Source organism: Diabrotica virgifera, chromosome 9 (assembly GCF_917563875.1).
Source record: "Diabrotica virgifera virgifera chromosome 9, PGI_DIABVI_V3a".
Classification (NCBI taxonomy): Eukaryota; Metazoa; Arthropoda; class Insecta; order Coleoptera; family Chrysomelidae; genus Diabrotica; species Diabrotica virgifera.
The window spans coordinates 184,164,309-184,182,806 of NC_065451.1; the positions used below are offsets into that span (position 1 = coordinate 184,164,309).

Genomic DNA, 18,498 nt, shown 5'->3' on the forward strand with positions numbered 1-18,498 from the left:
TCCAATCTTTTCGCGATTTGCGTGTGGGAGTGACATTTGGCAATTTCCGCGATTGTTACAGTTGATCAGGCAAAAAGATCACCAGGTCTAAAGATTCTTAGGCCTGTTGCCTTTCTAGCTAGCTGGTCAGCAAGTGAATTAAAAGAACTCTACAATGACACCGATATTGTCCAAGAAAGTAAATCACAGCGACTAAGATGGGCAGGCCACGTGCACAGACTTCATAACAAGAGACTTGTAAGACTGGTATGGGAGGATATTCCTACAGGCAAATGACCACTCGGACGTCCCAGAATACGATGGAGAGATAACATCCAAGCAGATCTTCGAAAAATGAACATCCTATTTGACCCTAGGTTGATGGAAGACCGAGCAAATTGGAAGGACCCTGGCAGTCAGCCAGGACCCACGCAGGGTTGTAGCGCTACGTGATGATGATGATGGTCAGCAATGCGGTTGCTTTTATTTCCGTTGTGCCCTTTAATCCACCTCAGGATAATGTGGTTACCATCCGAAGCTTGGGCTAGTGACTCATGACACTCCATTACTAGCCCAGATATAACACATGGTCTATTCAGGGTTAGTAGCGCTTGTCTGCTATCTGTGCAGATTATTATGGTTTTACCGGCTATACCTTTCCGGGTTATCTCTTTTGTGGCTATGGAGATACAGTTGAGTATGGAGATGGCCAGTTCAGTCTGAACTAGGCTGGCATTTTTGAGCATACCCCATTTTATACTAAGGTTCAGTGATCTGGAGTATATCCCGCATCCTGAGCCTTCATCCATTTTGGAGCCATCGGTGTATAAATATACATTAGCCACGTTTGACTCCCTATGTTGTCTTGTTTCGATTTTGTAGGGTTTATATAGTATAGAATAGCATGGACACAGAAGAAATCGAACACCAAAGTATTGGGGAAAGGGTCAAAGAATATGAAATAATAAACACAATAAAAATAAGAAAGTTACAATATCTGGGACACGTAATAAGGAGACAGCAATTTGAAATGCTAAATTTGATAATACAGTAAGATAAGAGGAGTGTGGGAAGGAGACTGTCATGGTTGAAACATTTAAGGGACTGGTTTAAAGGCGGTTCAATATAACTCTTAAGAGCACCGGTAGATAAAGTAAATATAGTGATGAAATATCCAACCAACCGGAAAAATATTTTTCACTAATGTAACACATCTCAAAAGGGCGTCTTAATACCACAACTTGGCTAGAAAGATCAATCAGCAGCAAGTTGTAATGGTTTACATTGATAAAAATCACAATCACTTATGCTGTTCCTTACCTGATAACGTCATAAGGACATCCTTTATCACATACATCCAAACTGTTCTCCTATTATATAACTGGTCAATACACGTTTCGTGTAATTCGTTTAAATTGAGATTATAAATACCCTCTTCGGCGCCAATGAGGATATGTTGATCCCTAGTGTCGGGATTGATCCAAGATACCGTACAATGTATCCTCAACGGACAACCATTAAATACCTGCAAGGAAACAAAATATATTATTATTGGTCGCTATTATGAGTAGTGATTTATCAACTTTATGGCAAAGGAAGAGTGTATTATGCAACGAGCATTTAATGATGGTCATTATGATGAGAGTATGACGGATACGACATGAGCCGTGAGGCGCCGAATGTCATATATAATCCGAGCATCATAATGACAATTAAATGAGAGTTGTATACATGATTTTTCCTATGATAATTCACAACAAAAAATATATTCAAATTTAATAATTTTGTAACGCAAACAAATTAGGTAGTTATATGGTTAAATTAATTATTTTGTTGATACATTTATATTTTCAATATTACAATTATTAAAATGAATTTAATGATAAATTTTTAATATCTCTTTTTTAAGTGAAAAAAATGGTGTATGTGTGAACTCCCTAGACCCCGTAGAAGCAAAGTTGTAGCTAATGAAAAATAGGTTCATATTCGTCAAATTTCAAAGCGAATATTTCAACGTGAAATAACCAAAAAATCATGCATTTTTGGGGAAACCTCATTACCTACAACTTTTTTTTAAAGTGTGTAAAAAATCTTTATTATTGTTTTTTAAAAAAGTTTCTAGCATGAAAAGTAAGTAAGTTACACTCAAAATAAGGTTGGTTCTTTTTTTTTTGTCAAAAAACTCCCCTCCCCCAAGGATAATTACCCCCATATTAGTATCTTAAATCAAATTAATCGTTACCGCTTCACAAGTTACTTTACTTATATTTATATGATCTGTAAGTTTCATCGGTTCAAAGGGCTTATTTTTGAAAAAAATTGGTTTTAGTACAGTAATTTTTTTTTAATTTTTAATTTTTAAAAAAATTTTTTTTTTTTCAAAATAGCTTAAAATGCGTAAGTGATACCACAAATCACAAAGAGTAAAAAAATGTAGGTTTTGCTTTTCTAAATATTTTGGATTTTTTGTTTTTCTGTAAGACAAAAATCGGTTAAGATATGGCTGTTCAAAATTTGCATTCAATCGTGTTAGTGACTAGTTCAAGCCTTTTCAGCTACAGCCCCTTCAAAAATAAGCACTGTTAGTCTGGGCTGATTATCGGAGAATAGGCTATTTTTGGGAAAAGTTATTTACCAGCAATTTTATTGCTGGAATCGAAACTTATGATTATATATATTAATAATATAGATATGCAAAGTCCGCAGATAGTGTGCTACTTTTTTTATTAACAAAATGGGGCCCCCAAATCGTGTTTTTTTCAATTTTTGCTCCATAACTCCGAACATTTTAACTCTACACCAAAAACACCCTAATAAAAATTCACTGAAATTAAATTTTGCATATAGACATGTTTTTGCCGATCTGCTCCGACGAAAATTTTCCTCGGAAAATGGGGGTTTTCCCAACAAAATCTTTAAATTTCAAATAAAGTTTTAGATAAGAAATTATCTACCAATAGTTAAATAACTCGGTGACATAAAAGTTTTCTTGGTTTAGATTATAGTTTCAGAAGCCGGTGAAAATTAAACGAATATTTTAGCAACAATTCAATTGTTAATTAATAATTTACGGTCGCAATAATAACCAAAATAATTATGATACACTGATCAAACTTTGAAATCTTATAAATATAAGATGCCTATGCCTATTTAGTATTTTGTCAACAAAATATAAATTTTTAATTTTTTTGAATAATCTTTAAATGTTAAAAAAAATAGTTATAAACAAATTAACGCTTCTCAGAAAGTTTTTATTATATTCTAATTTAAAAAAATAGGTAAAACGCGTATTTCAAAGATTTTGCAACCATTTTCAAAAAAGTTATGAAATAGCAAAGTAAACATACGATTACTATGTTGTTTATATATTTTTTTAATTCTTTCAAAGCGTAAAAGTGAGCTTAAAGTACAAGCTAATTACTTACAAAAAATATCTATTATTAATTTAATGGTTACATTTTAATTAAAGATTATAAATATTTTTTTTTGTAATTTACACGCGCGAAAGCAGACTAATACAGTACCGTAGCTAATAACATTTTCACTCGAAGCGACAACCGCCCGCGACGTACAGTAGTTAATAAATAAAATTAAGCTTCGGCTCTGTATCAAGCCTATTTTCGCGCTAAAAATTACAAAAAAAAAACATTTTTAATCTTTTATTAATATATAACCATTGAACTAATGTTTGATATTTTTTGAGAGTAATTAGTTTGTACCATAAACTCATTTTTAAGCTTTGAAACAATTAAAACAAATTATAAAAAACAGAGTAATCGTATGTTTACTTTGCTGTTTCATAACTTTTTTGCAAATGGTTGGAAAAAAATATTAATTCATTCGTTTTCAAGACCTTTGAAATACGCATTTTAAGCATTTTTTAAATTGTAATATAATAAACAATTTCTGAGAAATGTTAATTTGTTTATAACTATTTTTGTTAAACATTTAAAGATTATGCAAAAAAATGAAAAATTTATATTTTGTCGACAAAATATTAAATAGGCATCACATCTTTATAATCTTTCTAAGTTTAATCAATGTTTCATGATTATTTTAGTTGTTATTGCGACTGTAAATTGTTAATTAACAATTGAATTGTTGCTAACATATTTGTTTAATTTTAACCGGCTTCTGCAGTTATAATCTATACCAAGAAAGCTTTTATTTCACCAAGTTATTTAATTATTGATAAATAATTACTTGCCCAAAAAATTTGTTTGAAAATTCGAGATTTTGTTGGGAAAACCCACATTTTCCGAGGAAAATTTTCGTCGGAGCAAATCGGGAAAAACTTGCCTCTATGTAGAGTTAAATTGGGGTGAATTTTTATTTTAGTGTTTTTGGTGTAAAGTTAAAATCTTTGGAGTTATAGACCAATAATTGAAAACAACACGATTTAGGGGCGCCATTTTGTTAATAAAAAAAGTAGCACACTATCTGCGCACTTTGCATAGCTATATTATTAATGTATAGGATCATAATATTCGATTCCAGCAATAAAATTGCCGGTAAATAACCTTTCTTTGTACTTTACTAATTAGACCAGCGTATTATAATTATTTTTTTTTTCAAAATTTAAAGATTATGCAAAAAAAAACGGAAAATTTATATTTTGTCGATAAAATATTAAAAAGCATCTGATCTTTATAATCTTTTAAGTTTGATCAATGTATCATGATTATTTTGGTTATTATTGCGATCGTAAATTGTTAATTAACAATTGAATTGTTGCTAAAATATTCGTATAATTTTCACCGGCTTCTGGAATTACAATCTATACCAAGAAAGCTTTGATCTCACTAAGTTATTTAATGATTTAGTACTAATTACTTACCTAAAACTTTATTTGAAAATTAGAGATTTTGTTGGGAAAACCCGCATTTTCCGAGGAAAATTTTCGTCGGAGCAAATCGGGAAAAACATATCTCTATGCAGAATTTAGTTGCGGTGAATTTTTATTTGGGTGTTTTTGGTGTAAAGTTAAAATCTTTGGAGTTATAGAGCAAAAATTGAAAAAATCACGATTTTCGGGCGCCATTTTGTTTATAAAAAAAGTAGCACACTATCTGCGGACTTTGCATACCTATATTATTAATATATAGGATCTTATCCTTCGATTCCAGCAATAAAATTGCTGGTAAATAACTTTTCCATGAATTTTGCTAATTAGCCCAGAGTATGTGAACCGATGAAACTTACAGATCATATAAACAATATATGTACTCGAGACCTTCCTCTGGAGCTGAGGATAAGAGCCTTAAGATGTACGTGTTCTCGACTTTGTTGTATAGAATAGAAAGCTGGACACTAAAGGTAAATAATATAAAGAAGTTGGAAGCATTTGAGATGTGGTGCTATAGAAGGATTTTGAAAATACTATGGATCCAACGAGTTACAAACAAAGAAGGCTACAAAAGGATTGCGACGTCATAAAGAACATCAAAACAAGAAAGCTGGAACATTTAGGCCACATTACCAGAGGTGCGAAATATGAGACACTAAGGCTCATAATGCAAGGTAAAACTAAGGGTAAAAGATCCATAGGAAGTAGTGATGTTGATTATAGTTACTTTCGAGCAATCGTTACAAATCGTTACTTTTGTATAAAGTAATCATTTACAATATTCGTTACTTTGATTACTTTTGTTACTTTTGTATTTGAGTACCGGTAATGATATGGAGAATCGCATTTCTCAGTACATATTTTGTATTAGTAGGATATTTTGATTACTATGATTACCTTTGTATTTGAGTACCGGTAATCATATCGAGAATTGCATTTCTCAGTATTTCGTATAAGATCCGATATAACAACGACCTTCACTGATCTATTTAATGGATAGAAATTAAATGATATGTAATCTATTATGTTAAAAATTATTAAAAACAAGGGGTGCCCGACATAATTTTGTCCAGACTAATTAATAATTAAAAATGATTTTTTTTTATAAATTCTACTAATTTTTTGGCCCGGGCAGATTATTTATTATTTTAGATTTTTGGATCATAACAATAAAATACACATAGACCAATAGACTAAGAGCCGCCATAGGTGAAATTTCTTAATCATTTTAGGCACGATGGGACCCTATAACTTAAATAGTAGAACCTAAAAGAAAACGTTTGAACACTGTGCCGTCACTTTTTAGTGGCACATGCGTCGACAGTGGCGCATCAAACTTTCCACTTATGGACGGGATAAATAAATTAAAAATTACCCTCCCTTACTAACAGAATTAAATTTTTTTTATTCTTTTAAGTTCTATGTGATTAACACATAGGATTCAGCGTAATTTTAACCCACCACTCCCTTCCCCCTGACCCCACCATCAAAAACTTCATTTTTCGTTTTTATTTTTTTTGGTGGGATGCAATCAATTTTAAAATTTCAAAAAATTCACACGCATAGCTGAGGCTTTTATAAAACATGCCTTTTTTTTATAGACCCATAGGTAGAGTGTACATAACCTCAAAAAATTAAAAGAAATTTTTTTTTCAAAAAAGCGTATAACTTTTTTTGAGGAATAGCTGCAGGTCTAATTTTTTCTTAATCTTGTGTGTTTTATCAAGCACTATATTTTTAATTTTTTCAGATTTTTCCGTAAGGCTCCCCACCTTCAAAAATCCGAAAAACTGCTTTTTGGGGGGTTTTGGGGGATTTTCCCTATTTTATATACTTCATAATATATCAAATCAATTTTGTTTTTATAGGTTGTATGTAACTTGAAGTAACTGAGTCCTTTATAATATTTAAAAATCAGAAAAACACGTTCAAACCCCCCAAAACCCCCTTAAAAAACAGTTTTTGGATTTTTGAAGGTAACCAGCGTTACAGAATAATCTGAAAAAAATTAAAAATATAGTGTTTGATAAAATACACAAGACTAAGAAAAAATTAGATCTGCAGCTATCCCCAAAAAAAAGTTATATACTTTTTTCCAAAAAAAAAATTTAAAATTTTTTTAAGGTTATGTACACTCAATCTACAGGTCTATAAAAAATAGACGTGTTTTATAAAAGCCTTCGCTATGCGTGTGAATTTTTTGAAATTTTAAAATTGATTGCATCCCACCAAAAAAAAAATAAAATCGAAAAATAAAGTTTTTGATGGTGGGGACAGGGAAAAGGGGGTGGTGGGTTAAAATTACGATGTATCTTATGTCTTAATCACATAGAACTTAAAAAAATGAAAAAAATTAAATTCTGGTAATGAGGGAGGGTATTTTTTAATTTATGTATCCCGTCCATAAGTGGAAAGTTTGATGCGCCACTGTAGACGCATGTGCCACTGAAAAGCGACGGCACAGTGCTCAAACGTTTTCTTTTAGGTTCTACTATTTAAGTTATAGGGTCCCGTCGTGCCTAAAATGATTAAGAAATTTCAGCTATAGCGGCTCTTAGTCTACAAGGCATTTAGGAAAAAATTAATGATTTTTAAGGAAATACTGAAACAGTAAGAAGTTTCAATAGAAAAATGGGTGGAAATGCATAATTGCAGTATAAAATACATCCAAAAGTACATAAACATTCATCCATGATTAAATTGAAAAGCATAGGACTCAATAATTATCCCTGTCGTATTCCGCTGCCTATATCTATAGATTCTGTAAGTTGTCCATCTATTCTGACTTCCATTTTGTTGTTATGGTAGATTTTTTCAATAGTTTTTATGATATCTAAGGGAAATTCTCTATTATACAGAAGATGGATTATATCTGTGAGTCTTAACCCTACTCTGTCAAATGCTTTCTTCAAGTCAATCAGACATAGAAATGCTGGTCTATTATACTCTAGTGATTTCTCAGTAATTTGCTTTATGACGAATATTGCATCTGTACACGATCTTCCAGTACGAAAACCCTGTTGTTCATCTGCTAAACTTATGCTCTGATTCATTAGGTCTTGTAAAAATTTAGTTGTAAGTTTTAGGGTAGTATTTAACAAGTTGATACCTCTGTAGTTTTCTGGCTGCTTTTATCTCCTTTTTGAATAGTAGAATTAGTTTGCTCGTTCTCCATTCTTCCGGTATTTTATTGTGTTTTATGATTTTGTTAATTAATGTTGTTAATTGTTCTGTCAATTGTGCTGCTCCACAATATCAGTAATCTCGAGTAATCTGTTTGCATCAATGAAGTGCCAAAAACAAACCCTCGAAACTCTAGATGACGTACCTTAGCAGTAACCCTGGGCACCCGGGTGCTTCGGAGGTCGGTTCTGATTACATATTCATGTTCAGACCATACCACGAAATAAGAAAATCTGGCCCTTAATATACTGATTTTAACATGTGATTTTAACATGCATTTTTCGATGCGTTTTATACACTTTAAAGTGTAATAATGCATTTCCACCCATTTTTCTATTGTAGACTTTTTTCCAGACGTCATCATAATCCTAAATACAATGCAAAAAGTTGCAAGTCTCTATTGTCTGTCCCACCTTGACTTTACAGTACACGAACATACGGCAATACAATCCTTATGGGAATTTTTAGCGCGGCGATGCCGATTTTCTTCAAAAAATTTTTCAATCGGACATTACCAAGGTCCTAAAAATGTAGGTCCCTAAAAATGTTAAATTAAAACTAACTCGTTACAGTCAAGTAAAACAATATTTTTCATTGTTTTTTTTGTGAGTGATAGTCATTTTCGAAAAGTAATCAGCAATTTTATAATCTTTATGCGTAATAACTTTTTTTGGTTAAGAATGTTAGAATATTCAACATTAAAAGTGGATGTTGTTCTATGGTTGTTAATTTATGTATTGACAGTTCTGAAGTAATGTCATAAAAAAATATAAAATAGATTGTCAGTCAAGTTTAAGTAAAGTTTTATATTGTCCTACCAGGTCCTACAGCTGAGAATAAATAGAGTATAATTGTTGATGGTCAGTTCACCTAAATTAAATTATAACAAAGAATATTAAATAAGCTTAAAATTATTATTGATAATATTGTATTGAGTAACTCATTGCTTATTTGGAAAATTTGGAACATAATTGCAGTTTATTGTTATTCTTAATGACTGATTTCCAAGATGTAATTAATGTCATTTTAATGTATTTACACCCTACGACAGTGGCAGTAAAAGTGTGGAAGACGGGATTATAGAAAGAAGCTAAAATATATAGTTTAAATGTATTTTAATTATTTTTGTAGGTACCTACTCTACGTATTTATTAAGGTTTAACACATGTATGCGCTCAAATACATTATTATATAAATGTTTTATACAAAATTATTTTTATTTTGTTCACATAAAGGTATTTTTCGAAAAAAAAAATGTTTTAGAACCCCTGACAGCCACAAAATGTCAATAATATTAATTCCTAAGTTATTAATAGTTATAAGAAAAAAAGTATATTTGCTTAAAACCTGTTTCTGATAAAATTTGGCATCACTGTTGGTCATAAGAACCTGTACTGTAAAGTCAAGGTGGGACGCACAATAGGTACCTGCTATATTTAAAAATACATTTATTCCTGTGTTTTTAGTGTTAAATGCCCTGGTCTAATAAAAACAATGCCATACCTACATGTAAAATTAAATTTGATGATCACAGTCTAGAAATATTATCATTTCTACATTTTTTCCGGTCAATCTAAGATAGGTATTTTTTTTTCTAGGCCTGATTAGAATATAGTCCAGAAAGCCACTGCGCATCCGCTAGGAAAAATATTCCGAGTCGGATTTTTTGCACAATCTTACTCAAAAAGGACCCCTTTTAACAAATTTGCATGTTGCCAGGACCGAAAGTGGGTCAAAAATTTTTTAAACGTTTTTTTTTTCTAAAATTATTTTTTTTGCATAGAACAAAGTTTTTTTAGGTTTTCTGGATCATTCCAAACAGAAAAGGTCTTTAGTGACATTTCTCTAAAGTTGATAGTTTTTGACATATAAGCGATTAAAAATTGAAAATGTGCGAAATTGGCCATTTTTAACCCTCAAAAACTATGTGAAAAACTGAAAATTTGATTGTTGCCAAGGTAGATAGATATTTTTTAAACATCGATTGATGAAATCCCGACGAGTTTTTTGCAATACAATATTCAAAACTCCTTTGTTTTTTAATTGCTAAGCAAGCGTTCGCGACACTATTTTCCACCGTCAGTATGGTGCCAATGAAAGGAATAAATTCGTTATTTCGTAAACCGGCGACATTAAGGAAAAATCCCGAAACAGGTCGATTTTTATTTTTAAGTTATGATATTGTGGCATATATGGTATACTAGTGACGTCATCCATCTGGGCGTGATGACGTAATCGATGATTTTTTTAAATGAGAATAGGGGTCGTGTGCTAGCTCATTTGTAAGGTTCTTCAATTCTCTATTCAGTAATATAAACATTTATATAATTATTTATACAGGGTGTCATCCTACTTCTTTTTTGTCAAATAATTTAATTTAATAAAATTTTTTGGGACACCCTGTATAAATAATTATGTAAATGTTTACATTACTGAATAAAGAATTGAAGAACCTTTCAAATGAGCTACCACACGACCCCTATTCTCATTAAAAAAATCATCGATTACGTCATCTCGCCCTCGATGGATGACGTCACTAGTATACCATATATGCCACAATATCATAACTTAATAAAAATCGACCTGTTTCGGGTTTTTTCCTTAAAGTCGCCAGTTTACGAAATAACGAATTTATTCCTTTCATTTGCACCATACTGTATGCACATGCAACAGTGGAAAATAGTGTCGCGCACACCTGATTAGAAATTAAAAAACAAAGGACTTTTGAATACAGTATTGCAAAAACTCTTCGGGATTTCATCAATCAATGTTTAAAGAATATCTACCTATTTTCTATTTTCACGTAGTTTTTGAAGGTTAAAAATGGCCGATTTCGTAATTTTTCAATTTTTATTCGCTTATATGTCAAAAACTATCAACTTTAGAGAAAATTCACTAAAGACCTTTTCTGTTTGGAATGATCCAAAAAATATAAAAAACTTTGTTCCATGAAAAAAAATTAATTTTAGAAAAAGAACAAAAAAAAACGTTTTAAAAATTTTTTACCCACTTTTGGTCGTGGCAACATGCAAATTTGTTAAAAGGGATCCTTTTTGAGTAAGATTGTGCAAAAAATCCAAATCAGAATCTTTTTCCTAGCGGATGCGCAGTGGCTTTCTGGACTAATAGTGTGTATTTATTATTAAAATGTGTTGCATTTTTATTTTCAAAGGAACAAACATCTGAGAATTATCTACCTCGACAAATCGTATTTTATCGAATAGACATCTGTTTCTGGGTGCATGCTTTGTTAAATGATTTACCTCCCTCTATTTCATCTACTTCTCAGCACCCTGTAATCCTGTAAAACTCTTCATAGACTTCGCCCTTCATAGATAAAATGTTAGTTAACTGTACTGATACCGAACACTCGTGAAATATCGGTCCGATTTCGATATCAACCGATTGTAGATACAATACTCAAATAGGTACTCGCTCTGATACGATTGGTACGAAGTAATCAGAGTAATCAAAGTAACGATTTGCCTCTCTGTATAGTAATCGTTACTTTCGGTATTCGTAAGTAACCAGTACTTTGTAACGAATAGATACTTTTTCAACATCACTAACAGGAAGACGAATAATTTCCTGGATGAGAAACCTAAGAGAGTGGTATAGTTGCAGCTCAGTAGATGTTTTCAGAGCAGCCGCCAATAAGATACGGATAGCTGTGATGACAGCCAACCTCCGATAGGAGAAGAAACTACAAGAAGAAGACTAAGTCTGTCATAAATTTTGTTTTACTGAACATTTAAGTGTGACGAGCCGAGTTTTTGATTAATTTTGCCTTACCTTGGAAAAGCACGCACCCATATGGACCTTGGGCGTTGGTGGTAGGCCATTGCTAGGCGGTCTTGGAGGTGTATGCCTCCTACGATGTTTTCTAGGTGGTACAGGCGGACAAGTTACCATATCGCTGGATTCACCTTCATGGTTAGGATCCTCCTCCGTTCCTGAAATATATGTCATTGAGAATTAAGAGAACTACGTATAAGATTATAATTATTATTATTATAATTTTGAAAAACTAAAAATCAAGTGTATTAGTTTTTCAAATATTGTACAGCCAATAGTAACAAATATCGATTTAAGGAAAAATATCAAAATATCAAATGCTTTCTGCGTAAATTCTGGACTGAGACAGGGAGATCCGTTGTTTCCATTGTTGTACCTGGCCTTAGAATATGTCATGCGAAAAATTTATCCAAAAATAAAATCAGACTAGCTGCTCGGGGAACAAAAATCGTACTCGCCTTTGCCGATGACGTAGATGCAGCAATGGACATTAGAAGTTAAGGATATTTTATCGAGTTTTGAAGAACCTGCATTAAATATCGGTCTAAAAATCAATAAAGTCAAAACAAAATACATGGTCGTCTTAATACAAGAACTACGAAGAATAAGGCAAAATATTACTATAAACTATAACGGTGCGTCCCGTTACTCAGGTATTTTTAAAATTCTCTAATTATTTTTATAATTATTCTCCCTTAATCTGTTTTAAATCCTCTAATTTTCTCGTAATTAACTATTTATTCTTTTATATTTAAAATTTCTTGCAACGATGCCACTCCTAATTATGTTGTGGTATCACTGGTTGGTTTGTAATATACGCCACCTAGTGGTATTGACAGTTCGTTGGTTCCGAGTCTTAATTTTGAGGAAGAGAGAAATTTCTCGTCACTTTTGGTTGGAACTTCTGAGTGGCATGTGGCAAATTTAGGTCAATTTTGGAGGTTAACAATACCTCGTTATAGTTAAATTGTTGGAAATGTGGATTTCGAAATGTAGATCAATAAAATATATTCAGGAGTGTTTAGAAGAACTCAAGAAATATATCTATCGAGTTTTCCGGCATAGAATTATCGCAGTTACATGGTAACTACATATTTTTATATTAATTTTTATAACAACCTGTTCTTAGTCAGTTTTTACTGTGACATTTCTTTCCTATTAAATCTTTCAGTAAATTTATTCAGTGAATTTAGTATCTTTTAATCATTCCAATATCTATAAGTAATATTCATTCAGAGAAAATCCTAACCTTAATTTTTAGCTATTTATCTTTATTTGTATGTATAGCACGTGTCTGTAATTTGAAATTGTCACATACATTCACATTGTCAAGGCCATGTATTCAGTAATGAAGAGATTTTTTGTGTGTATCTAATGGCCTCTTTTCCATTACTATGTATACTAAAAACACTTTCCTAGTTTTCCTTTTTTCTTTCCTTTGATTCTTTCGCACACTTAAGAAATTGAAGTAAACGGGAATTGTCTTTTTTAGCCACTCATGAGAAAACTTAAAAAAACCCTCTTAAAAAAAACTTAAAACACCGAGGGGCAACCATTAGTCACTTGGAGGAACAAGCAAGCTGGAGCGTTCCCGCTCTATTTTCTATTTTACACCTGGGCCTAAAGGAGGTACAGTTTGGCACCACCCTGGTGCTCATTTTTGGGGATGCAGCAGCAACCTTTTTAGGAGTCGTTTGGATTTGTTTGGGAACAATTAGTTTTGTGACTTGAGTAACTATTATGGTTAATATCACAGACAATTGGTTGTATTCACTATGTTTAGTAATTATTATTTTTCACATTTAGCTTGCATATATATATTTGGTTTTTTAATATACATATAAGTTTAGTAAGTTCCCAAACTCATGTATGAGTGGGGGTTACTTTACGTTGAGCGTATCGGCCAAAAAGGTATTGTTGTATTTTGTTGTTAACTTGGTTGATTTCATTTTATTATGTAAATTTAGTTCGTGTTAATTGCTTCTTTCCCCTGTATTTCATTATTGATTCGCTTTACCTCATTTATTCGGTCATTTTAAGTCGTTTGTATATTTGTCTTAACTTCAATTTATTTAACGTTCATTTGCATATTTAACTTTGCTTAATTAATTGTATTGTATTTCCTTTAGTCAGACTTGTGCCTGCTTATTTATATTATTCATATTTGTCGGGTTTTAATTTAGTTGTACGTAGCAAGCGTACTATAACCACTTGGTAAAGGTAGTCTCATGTGAGTTGTAGCCTATATGTAAGTAAGAGGTATTTAATTTTGTAACAGGTAACATTATTGTTGTTATCTTAGATATACCATGTTAACGTATAATCACATACGTGTGTCACATAATATGCATTGGTTTAACTCATTGTGGAAAAATCTAGTACATAGTTATATTTAATAAATATTTACTTATTTTGTATATCATTTATTCTTATTTCCTTATATTTATTTTAACTATTTATAATGGGAAATAAGCTACAATATTATTAAAAAATGATTTTATTAACGTTTCGACGCCCAAATCGGGTGCCGTTGTCAAAATACAAAATACTACTAACATAAACAAAAATGTTGTTGCTTAGTAAAAAAATTCTTCTAATAATTTATTTAATCTGACTCATTTATATCGGCAATTCAGATACATATGATACGTTTTAAAGTAGAAGACTTTAAAATGATATTGTCAATATTTATGAGTTGCGTTCCTGGGACGACTTTACGGAAAGATAGTTCATTCGATTACATGAAATCAACCCCAACTCAAGAATATCCGTCACAAAAAAATCATAGCATGTGATCTGTCTTTAAAAAGACAACCACATGCAACGGTGACATTAAAATTCTCGCGTTAGAGATCTCATAGTACATATAAATAGTTAAAATTGTAAAAATGCCACAAGAAAATAGCTTCAGAACTTATATTTATATTTACTGAGTTAATATAGTTTTGGCAGCAGTGTAAGATACCTGGGAAAGTGATCTAAGATCATGATTTGTTTTATTTTTATTCAATTGCTCTTCTTTAGCAATTATTCATCTTATCTATTTTCAGTACATTGTTCTTATTTTAGAATTCTCCTTTCTTAGTCATCATCCCTATCTACTTTGAGCTACCGTCTTTGACAGGCATGCAAATTGGGCGTATCCATCCTTGAGTGTCAAGTTGTCGTTCTGTTGCATATTCTGCTAGCCTAACTCCTTTCAGTTTGCCTCCGTCTATTCATACTTCTCTTATTAGTTCATCTTACTTTAATCCTCTTCATCTTGTCATTTCTCCATACAAGTACTACTGCAAAAGTAGTATTTTGTTACCTCGGCTTCAACGCAGAAGCCCCCTTCACTTTTGTACTTCATTTTTTGTTCCATTAGTTACATCTAGTTTTTTCTTTTTCTACTTCTGTTGGAGTTTATCATCCTCTTTACTTTCACTCCAACAGAAGTTTCTTTTTTGTTACAAAACGATCATAACTTCGAAGTGGTTAAAGAATTTAAATATGTAGGAGCAACAATCACCAATGACAACTTAACAGATCGAGGAGTTGAAACGCGGATAATGGCAGGAAACATATCTTTATAAATCGACTTATAAACAAAGTGTTTGTGAAAAGGCCAGGTGGGAGAAGGTCTGTAGGACGGCCTAGAAAAGGGTAGAAAGATGCAGTCAGAGAAGATCTGGAGAAAATGGGAGTGAACGCGGCAAAGACTCACGGAGAGTTATATCATTGATGATGATATTTAAGGAAGCAGTAGATCTAGCAGATTTTGGCGTGAAGATAAATTTATAAATCGAAAAAGAAGATCGATTTAGTACTACTCACCATTTACTTCTCTGCTACTATCTCGGTTAGTCCTTCCGGTTCTGCTGCTATCGCTCAAAGATCTCTGCCTCTGACCGGTCAAGTTCATGGACGTTACTAAACCAAAGATCTCGTCCACTGAGGAATGTCTTCTAGGCGAACCGTTGAAAGGTTGTTCTTTAGAATGATTCGTAGGCGATACGGCGTGGATGTCACATTTCACCGTGTTGTCTGTGTCTTGCACTGGTAGAGTGGCTCTAAAAAGTATTAATAGTTAGGAACGCGGTTGGGAGTACAGAAAGATACTGTAATAATAATGAAGGAACAAGTAATTGAAGGTATTAATGAATTCATTTTCCTTCATTATTATATCCTTTTAGTGCCCATGCAAACATGCAAATCACCCAAATGTACACAATGGTATAAAACACGAAAATCTTCAAGACACATGTTGTGCAAAAAAAAAAGAAAAAATACGTCGGTGTTTTTTATCTTCTCTGAATGTTTTATGTTTCGATTTCCAAGCCGGGTATCCTTTTGGCATCATGTGACAAAAAATATAAATCTAGACGAAGAAAGAAATTAAAATATAAACCATTGGCGTACTAAATCAACTAATTAAACAGGTTACTACAATTTAAAGTTAAGACAATAAAAAGTCTTTTTAAATAACTAAAATTAAGGTAAAGCCAGTTAACATTTAATTATGACTCAGAGACCACTACCATCTATTTATGTACATTTCAACCTCTTGGTATCTTCAGAACAGCCTGTAGTGTGCTGAGAGCACGGTAGTGGTCTCTGAATCGGAATTAAATCTTATCTGCCTTTACCTACCTTCGTTTTTACTCACGTATTGAGTACTAGGAATTAAATTTGTTGATCTTTACCTAATGTCTGTCCCACCTTGACTTTACAATACACGAACATATGGCAATGCAATCCTTATGGGAGATTTTAGCGCGGCGATGCCGATTTTCTTCAAAAGAATTTTCAATCGAACATTACCGGGGTTCTATAAATGTAGGGCCCTAAAAATGTTAAATTAAAACTAACACGTTACAGTCAATAGCATTGTAGTAAAACAATATTTTTCATTGTTTTTTGTGAGTGATAGTCATTTTCGAAAACTAATCAGCAATTTTATAATCGATATGCATAATAACTTTTTTTGGCATGAATGTTAGAATATCGAACATTAAAAGTGGATGGTGTTCTATGGTTGTTAATTTGTGTATTGACAGTATAGACAGTTCTGAAGTAATGTCAAGAAAAATATAAAATACAGTTGAGTCCCGGAATCTTTACCCGTGCGTCATCATTTAAAGCATACGAAATAAGTCGATGATAGTCGGAAATTGAAATTTACTAAACGCAACAGCAAGTCGCTTACTATCACTTGCTGTTACGTTTAGTAAATTTCAATTTCCGACTTATCATCGACTTATTTCGTATACTTTAAATGATGACGCACGGGTAAAGATTCGCGGACTCAACTGAATTGTCAGTCAAGTTTAAGTAAAGTTTTATATTGTCCTACACTTGAGAATAAATAAATTATAATTGTTGATGGTCAGTTCACCTAAATTAAATTATAACAAAGAATATCAAATAAACTTATAATTATTACTGATAACATTGTATTGAGTAACTGATTGCTTATTTGGAAAATTTGGATCCCAATTGCAGTTTATTGTTATTCTTAATGACTGATTTCCCTGAAATTAATGTCATTTTAATGTGTTTACACCCTCATTAAAATTTAGTATAAATTTTAATCTTAAAATTAATTTTAGTTAGTTCATTTGATTCGTAAGTTCATTAATTGTTAGTTCAGTTATTTTTCGAAAAAAAAAAAATGATTTAGAACCCCTGACAGCCACAAAATGTCTTCTTCTTCTTCTTAAGGTGCCTATCCGTTCCGGATGTTGGCGACCAGCATGGCTATCCTAACTTTGCTTGCTGCTATTCTGAATAGTCCGGTTGTCGATGTATTAAACCACTTTCTCAGGTTTTGAAGCCAAGATATTCTTCTTCTCCCTGGTCCTCTCTTTCCAAATACCTTGCCTTGAAGAATGAGTTGCAACAAGCCATATCTCTGTTCATTCCTCATAACATGGCCAAGATATTCTAGTTTGCGCTCTTTGATTATGTTAATAATCTCGCATTCCTTGCCTATTCTACGTAGAACCTCAATATTAGTCACACGATCCACCCACGAAATTCTCAAAATGCGCCTGTAACACCACATCTCAAATGCCTCGAGTTTTCTCAAAGAAGCCTCGGAAAGTGTCCAGGCCTCTACTCCGTATAATAACGTAGAAAATACATAGCATCTGATGATAGAGATTTTGGTAGCAAGAGGTAAATCGTGGCTTCTGAAAAGAGACTTCATCATTATGAACGCTGATCTCGCTTTTCCTATGCGTTGTTTTATTTCACTTGAGTGGTCCCACTGGCTGTTTATGTTGGTACCAAGGTATGCGTAGCTGTCGACCCTGTCAATTAGTTGTTGGTTAACCAAAAGCTGTGTATTTAATATTTCGCGCTTACTGACTACCATATACTTTGTTTTTTTCGTATTGAGATCAAGTCCGTATTCTCTACTTATATCTGATATGCGCGACATTATTCTTTGCAAACCATCTAGACTGTCTGCAAAAACTACAGCGTCGTCGGCATATCTAATGTTGTTCAGACGCACTCCGTTGACTAATACGCCTTCCTGTAGTTCTCAAAATGTCAAATAAATGCTGACAAAATGTCAATAATATTAATTCCTAAATTATCCTATAGAAAAAAGTATATTTGCTTAAAACCTGTTTCTTATAAAGTTTGGCATCGCTGTTGGTCATAAGAACCTGTACTTCACTAAAGTCAAGGTGGGACACACAGTAGAT

The 18,498-nt window shown here is 32.4% G+C and overlaps 2 protein-coding genes across 12 annotated transcripts in view; one reads left to right on the top strand and one right to left on the bottom strand.

Moving 5' to 3' along the window:
- Positions 1 to 18,498, top strand: part of LOC114335610 (guanylate kinase) — a 345,069-nt gene that overhangs the window by 70,093 nt on the left and 256,478 nt on the right. The gene's annotated exons all lie outside the window — the stretch shown is intronic.
- LOC114337984 (mitogen-activated protein kinase kinase kinase kinase 5) overlaps positions 1 to 18,498 on the bottom strand; it is a 134,574-nt gene that overhangs the window by 27,048 nt on the left and 89,028 nt on the right. For all 11 annotated transcript variants that reach the window (XM_050661125.1, XM_050661123.1, XM_050661120.1 and 8 more), the window contains 3 exons: positions 15,620 to 15,855; positions 11,801 to 11,961; positions 1,300 to 1,504 (listed from right to left, as the gene is read on the bottom strand). In XM_050661125.1, the coding sequence (XP_050517082.1) occupies positions 1,300 to 1,504; positions 11,801 to 11,961; positions 15,620 to 15,855 (602 nt within the window). The remainder of the gene's footprint in view (positions 1 to 1,299; positions 1,505 to 11,800; positions 11,962 to 15,619; positions 15,856 to 18,498) is intronic.